This window comes from Polyergus mexicanus, unplaced genomic scaffold (genome assembly GCF_030449975.1).
Source record: "Polyergus mexicanus isolate NDT 795.1 unplaced genomic scaffold, iyPolMexi1.0 SCAF_4, whole genome shotgun sequence".
NCBI lineage: Eukaryota > Metazoa > Arthropoda > Insecta > Hymenoptera > Formicidae > Polyergus > Polyergus mexicanus.
The window spans coordinates 13,072,894-13,080,859 of record NW_027223324.1 but is presented as its reverse complement, the minus strand read 5'-3'; the positions used below and the strand labels follow the sequence as shown (position 1 = coordinate 13,080,859).

Sequence of the window (7,966 nt, the reverse complement as noted above, 5' to 3'; positions counted from 1 at the left end):
ATACATACATACATACATACATACATACATACATACATACATACATACATACATACATACATACATACATACATACATACATACATACATACATACATACATACATACATACATACATACATACATACATACATACATACATACATACATACATACATACATACATACATACATACATACATACATACATACATACATACATACATACATACATACATACATACATACATACATACATACATACATACATACATACATACATACATACATACATACATACATACATACATACATACATACATACATACATACATACATACATACATACATACATACATACATACATACATACATACATACATACATACATACATACATACATACATACATACATACATACATACATACATACATACATACATACATACATACATACATACATACATACATACATACATACATACATACATACATACATACATACATACATACATACATACATACATACATACATACATACATACATACATACATACATACATACATACATACATACATACATACATACATACATACATACATACATACATACATACATACATACATACATACATACATACATACATACATACATACATACATACATACATACATACATACATACATACATACATACATACATACATACATACATACATACATACGGACATTTTTTAGGAATATAATTTTTCGATGTTTTTGAACATTCTAAACACTGACATAGAAAACTCGAAAAAAATTTTGTCGCGAAAATAAAGCTTCCTCTATAAAGAAGCAATATGAATATATAGAATAAATATATATACGGTATAATAAATATATATCTGCAGTACTTAATAAACGTATAATATTTATTATAAAATATTATATGTATATTATTATTTTTTTTTAGTATTTATTCTACTTGATTTCTGGCGTCAAATATTTTTTATTTGATTTAATATTATTTATAAATTCTATAAATTCTGAATTTTTCTTTAACAAGTATAAGCACTTGAAAATAAAAGTAACTTTTATTTTTATATTTCCCTTAAATTATGACACGTAATTACACACATATATCGAATCATAATACATATCATATATATATATTCTTTCTTTCTTACTGCATACCTCTTTTGAATGAAATTGCTGCGGTGCGGATAAATTGTATCCATCGTTATTTCCTAAATGGTTGTAACTAACGATCGATACCGGTTTAATGCCGGCCGATACGAGGAAATCTACGAGCACAGATTTCAGTTTTGTTTGGCCAGATTTGAAATCGTCACCACCAATAAATGTTTTCTGCCTTTCGACTAACTCAAGAACGCCTGGCACGAAAGTATTTTGCGGCGATCCATTGATGTAAGTACACTGAAACAAAATTGTTTAAATAAATCACAGAGGCCTTTCAGTTCTAAGTTGCTGATAAATTTTAAATGGAAAAAAGAGATATATGGTATGTATGATGAGTATATTTATTAATACCCGATTTATTTAAAAAAGTGAGAAATATAAAAAATATTTTCTTCGATCTCTTATTATGAATAATTATTAGTAATTTAAAAAATTAATAAAAATAAATAGAAAAATAAAAAAAGTAATTTTGTTATTAGTTACTATTACGCTTATTGCGTGTGTATAAATCGATCTGCTAAATAAAAAATATATTTTCTTTACTAATTATATTAAATAATGATATACAGATTATTTGAAATAACAATAATATTATAATCATTTTTCTTTCATTTACAAGATATTCTTTTCAAGGAATCCGATTGTGTAACTTGTTGCTTTGGAATTGTTATATCGCAACAACTAACAGTTTTGCTAATAAATAATAATTTAGAAAAATATTTCTTCATATTATAAAAAAAAAAGAAATTATTATATCAATGTTTAATCTTACTCTTTCTAAAGCCGCCGCCACAGCGAACATGGTGCTGGGACTGATCTCCGAATGATCTTCCTTGATCGCCTTCATAAGATTATCGGCCGTGTCATTAACGCCCGTTATAATTTCTGAAAATCTCTCGGTATTAGCAGTCCACAGGACAATTACTTGATCCAAATCCTTCGTAGTCTTGAATTCCACGATATCATTACGAATTTTGTTAAGCTGTTCAGCCTTACTACCCATGATGATATTATTTGCTCTTTTGCCCTTTATAAACAAAAATTTCGATAAAAATAATTATATTATATGATGAAAAAGTTAATTAATTAATCATTAAAAGAAAATTAAAAAAATTGTTATAATAAATACAACACTCATATATATATATATATATATATATATATATATATATATATATATATATATACATATATATACATATACATAGTGTTTTGGAAGGTGGCCAAATTTTAAGATAGTATATTCTATTCACTGTAAGAATGAAAAAAGTTATATTATGAACATGGGTCCAGAAATATCTTTCTTCCAAATTTCCTTATAAACTCTTTGTTTATGATAAAATTCAACAACATCAATCGATGGATTGACAAAGGAGGATCAATGACTTGCATGTTCTCCCGATTAAAATTTTTTGAGTTATTTATGGAGACATTTCTAGACTTTTACTTATGATATTCCTCTTACTATTATGGAAATCCAAAATAACTCCAAAATAAATGTATTATCGTTACGTGTCACAAAATTCAAAATACTATAAAATTTTGAATATTTTCGACAATTTATGAGTTATCCATGCATTGTTGTAGAAAAAAATAATTTGTAGCCATTTATTTAACAAAAAGTTCTTGCCAAACACTATCAGAAACAAAAAATATTTATAATTTGAATTATGCATCTAATATTAGTTACAATCAGATTTCAAAAGCTGTATAAAAAAGGCTCGTTCTTATTCACATTAATAAACATCAAGATTATTTTTATTTTCTATTGGTATGCAAATTTAAAATTAGTAAAATAATATTAAAATTTCGATATCTGAGAAAGCCAATTTTGATTTATTTAAAACTCTTCGTATATATTAAAATGATGGTCTTTTAAAGAAATTATGATCAATTATCAGCACAAGTACGAAATAAATTTTGTCTAATTTGTTTAATATAAATTCATATAAATGCTTTTTAAAAAAAAATAAAAAAATAATTATACATAAGAAAATTCAAAATAATAATATTGTACTATGGCGGAAATAACTTAATTAGATTTTGCAATTTACTATTAATTGAATAATTGCAATAAAAAATGAAATTGTTAAATTTTCAAGAGGAGATAAACGAAAAGCTATCCTATGGAAAAAATTAAATAATCTAGATTTTAGATAGAAAAAATCAAATAATTTATTTAAATTGTACAATTTTTATTATCAAAGACTATCTTTTTTGCGATTCTATCGCACGGAAAATTGGATTCTACTAAAAGTATAATTACCTGATTCGATGCGATAAAATCAGAGTAATATATGCTCTTTCTGGGCCGCATGTGTGTCATGTAGGGTTGCAATTGTACTTGTAAATTTACATCTAACACTTTAGCGCGCGTCATAGCGTCAGCAAGATTTACATCTGAAATATCCCAACCATCAATCTCGATATCATCGGGATTCACCATGGGCAGCATATTAAAGATAGGAACATAAATATCCCCTCCTTTATTTTTTCTGCCTAATCTCACAGTGGACGCTTGCGTTAAAGAACCATACCTAAAAGCACAGAAGTAATAAAGAAAAATAAAACCATTATAAAGAGGAAAAAAATAGAAACAGAAAAATAGAGATAGAAGTAAATAACATGTAGAAGTAAATATAATCGTAAAATTAAGAAAATGTGATGTTATCGTAACTGTGCAGAAGTTATAGTAAGTGCCCAGTAAGCAAAATGCACGCAATATGCCAGTAGATTGGCAACAGATTTCCTCAGCTCTTGCTAGCAATTTGACATCTGTTATGTTCGCATTAGGCTAATGATCTGCCAGCAAAGCCTGCTTACAGAATCTGAGAGTAGATTGGCAGCAGAAACCAGGATCTGTTAACATGATTTGACGTCATCTTCTTTCTTCTTCTTTGCTATTTTAAATGGCCACTTCTGATCTAGGGTGAGATCAGTATATTCGGGCCAACAACCGGTTTAGAGAGATGTATGAGATAAAGAGAGAAGGAGCGGGGAAAAATTCGGAATATGTTAACATGCGATAATATATGATAAATCAATATAAGAATTATATAGGACATAATGTGTGAAAACCTTTTTTTGAGGCATATGAGAGGATGGGACTCGAGCAGAATCGAACCTGGAATCTTTTGATTGACGGCAGATTAGTAGTAGAAACCGAGCAGAATCTACAGCTTTTGGCTATTCATATAAAATGGTGCATTTAAATGAATTTAAAGGATCTCAATCCCAAGCGACAAAACGACAGTGAATTTTGGTCATAAAATGATAAATTAGATGTCTTTGACATCTTTGATGAAGAAATATTAGTTTCGCATACATAACAAATAATAAATATACGAAATTATATCTAAAATTTAAATACATATACACATATATATTAATATATATGAATCTCTTCTATATTCTATTCAAAGAGAGAATAATATCGGTCTACGCATAGGTGGACAAAGTGGAAAGAACATGACGATATACTCAATACCGTATACCAATATAGCCTTATTTAAACAATTTATTAAATTTCAACATATTTTTCTCGCAGTGAACTCATACTAAAAAGGACACTTTACACTTTAAAACAGCTTCCGATATACTACAAATAGATTAATAATTTTTATTCATCATTGTTTACCTGGCCTCGTTTATTTTTCTTCACAGGAAATGACATTAGTGGCACTACAATATTCAATTCTTCCATCGCACTTTGTAAATACTTTTTTAGCAGAAAAACACTAAAAATACTCGTTGACGCTGCACCAAACCGTTCGAGTTATTTTGAGAAAATAATTGCAACTGTCAATATGTCAAGAGGTCGGGGGGACTTGTTACTCGTTGCTAGCACTGGCAAGCTGCATGAGCGATACGGCGATGTAGTGGGGGCTTTTTAGCCATTCTGAAGGTGGAGACTTGCGGACGAGTTTTCATCCTATCCGATATTATTCTCTCTTTGAATAGAGTATATATATTTTCAAGATCAATTTACTCGCTCGATAAATGTAATATTTCAAATAGTCTATAATTAATATATGACAAATAAATAAATAACTCTGAAACACGTACCAATTTGCAGTTTTCTCACCCTCCTTTGTTTCCCACTTCAATTTAAACTTATTTGCAATTAAAGCTGCTGTTATGGTGCTGCCGTTATTACCACTCCAGCCCACCAACATCAAGCCTAGCTTGGGAATCTTCATCATGGTTCTGATCAGCAATCTCGTCAATGTGGGTGACACCTGCAAAAAATTTCATGCAATGTAAAAATAATATTTTAAAATTTTTCTTTGTTTTTTAAAATACAAAAATATATATACAAAATTTATATTCCCCATAATTTTTACCTTTATAGAACAAGTATAAGAGAGTGTAGCAAAAAATTCAGAAAATATAGAATTTACTATAGAATTACACATACACGCACGCACGCATGCACGCGCGCGCGCACACACGTTAAAAAAAATAAAATATATATTAGGTAAAAATTAAATTAAATTAGATTATAGTATTGCGCGTGCGTAAATGTATAAATTTTGATATTTTTTATCAACGTTCATACACACAATAAATGTTTTAAATTTTGATCATTATCGTATGTGTCTATAAATGTGTAACTATTTGAACACTGCGACAGTATTATTAATAAAAATATCACTAATAATTGATAATGTTACAAAAATATTCTTAAAATAATATTTATGATCTTTAATAATCTAAAAAAAAAATACAGATTGGATAGATAAATATGCGCTATGCAATGTCAATATGGATATGTTGTGTAAATAGATGCATGTAAATAGATACAATATAAAAGAACACGCATATGCAAATTTGTGAAAATCGATTCTAGAATAATCGATTCTAGAATGATCTAGAGAGAAAAAGTACTCTTTCCCCCAATGGTAAATTTATGTCCAGATTTAAATAAGTAATTTTTAAACAAAAATAGCACAAGATAAAGATTATTAACAAAACTTTTCAATTTTGTTTTTATTTTATAATTATCTTATAATTAGTGTTATAAATTTAGCTCTTCTCTTTTTCAGTCGCTCATGCATAACATAAAGTTAGTTATTGTTTCAACATTTTCGCTAAGAAATGATCGACTCCAAATTGATAAGAGTCTTTTATTAAAAGAATATCGTACTTTTTGAAATATTTTTAATATACATTCATCATATAATGACAGTAATAACGGAAAATCTACTGTTTAATCAACAAGGATATAGCTCATCAATGAACAGACTGATATTGATATTGATTACCGGCCGGCACAAATATCACACAATGACATAACATACATACTTGAAATAGTTAGATGAAGGTCGACAAATGTATGGATTCTCACCGTATATGTATTATCATCGTTCTCATCGCCCTCAGCCACGCTAGTTGTCCGATACTCGTACTCTGCCTCGATGAAATCCTCCGAGTAGCGCACCGTCGGTGAATTCACACGCACCTTCAAACTCGCCATCTCCACGAAATGTAATATGTATATACAAGAATGTACAAAAAAATGAGAAGAATATCCAAATACACAAGTTGAAACTTTGAACAAGTTGCAGGCCTGAAAACTATCGAGTGTGATAAAGCGTGAATTCGAAAATTCTGGTCTGATATCGATTAAAGATTGCACATAAGTATGTATACAGACTGTATTATTGATGATAATCACCGGTTCTGAAATTGATACACACAAATTCGATTAGATTCAAATTTTCATATCTTATTGTTACACTCTCGCGCCTATTAAAAACATATATAAGGGTAATTTCTGCACGCTCTTTGGCATAAAAAATTCGGAAATATCTATGAAAACTAGTCATTGGTATACTTCGATTTTTTTCTCTCGAAAAATTGTGAGTTATTTTAGCACAATTGTAAAGACAGAAAAATGATCTTTAGGATATTTTTCGACAAAATTTGAATAAGGTTTATTCTATGTGGAGCATCGGAAATCCGAACTTGCCAAAATTGTATCGTTTAATTAATAATTGCGTATATGATTCTTCACGATAGATTATCGTGAATGAGAAATGAAAACGAGACAAGTTAGAAAGAAGAAAAAAAGGATCAGATGGATACAACTTACAGTGTTCTCGAACTTTCTCTCGTGGCTATTCACGATGATTGCCAAAACGTAAATACCAACAAATACAGCGCAGAGCAGTCGTCATCGCATCGCAACGTATTATTAGGGCCGTTAAGGGCTCCTTTTTTCGCGCATGCGCATTGAATGTGATATCAATGAAGTAGTTAAATCTTATAAAATGAGGTCCTGTATGGCCCCCATTTAATAGTTTCCAAAATTATTTAAAATTTTTTTGAAAATTATTTAAAAATATGAAATAAAAAAATATTTACAAATTATATTTATTTATTTATTTATTTATTTACATAGCTATTTAACATGTTCTTTGTGAGATCCCGCCAAAACTGAAGCATTTATTTGTCATATATATATACATGTATGTAATTGTAACATTACAGTGTTGCGTCACATATGCGTAGTATTGCTATACATCCTCTTTTCTCTGGACACCGTCCTCTTTTTTAGGGCGTTTAGGGGGGATTTTTCGAATGTTATAAAAAAAAATTGTTTTTAAGAAAAAGTATGTAATTATTTACAATGTATTTTTTAGACAGTTACTTGGTTTTTTTTTTACACTAATTGATTTGCCTTATTATTCTGTACATAAAAGTATTATGATAAGATCATCAAAAACTAAATATTTTACGAGATATTTTATTTTTTATATCAAAATATGTCAGATTAAGATATAAAATAACTCAGAAAATATTTAAT

The 7,966-nt window shown here is 28.5% G+C and overlaps 1 protein-coding gene across 4 annotated transcripts in view; it reads right to left on the bottom strand.

Moving 5' to 3' along the window:
- The window catches only part of Inos (Inositol-3-phosphate synthase), a 13,261-nt gene extending 5,891 nt beyond the window's left edge, over positions 1–7,370 (bottom strand). Inside the window, exons 1-7 of one of the 4 annotated variants that reach the window (XM_070293698.1) lie at positions 7,253–7,370; positions 6,815–6,840; positions 6,506–6,727; positions 5,224–5,396; positions 3,425–3,695; positions 1,931–2,185; positions 1,153–1,395 (exon numbers count right to left, since the gene is read on the bottom strand). In XM_070293698.1, coding sequence (XP_070149799.1) covers positions 1,153–1,395; positions 1,931–2,185; positions 3,425–3,695; positions 5,224–5,396; positions 6,506–6,634 — 1,071 coding nt within the window. In that variant the 5' untranslated portion in view covers positions 6,635–6,727; positions 6,815–6,840; positions 7,253–7,370. Of the gene's footprint in view, positions 1–1,152; positions 1,396–1,930; positions 2,186–3,424; positions 3,696–5,223; positions 5,397–6,505; positions 6,735–6,814; positions 6,841–7,252 lie in introns of all 4 variants that reach the window. The other 3 variants (XM_070293701.1, XM_070293699.1, XM_070293700.1) reach the window with 3 other exon arrangements.
- Positions 7,371–7,966: the final 596 nt, after the last annotated feature.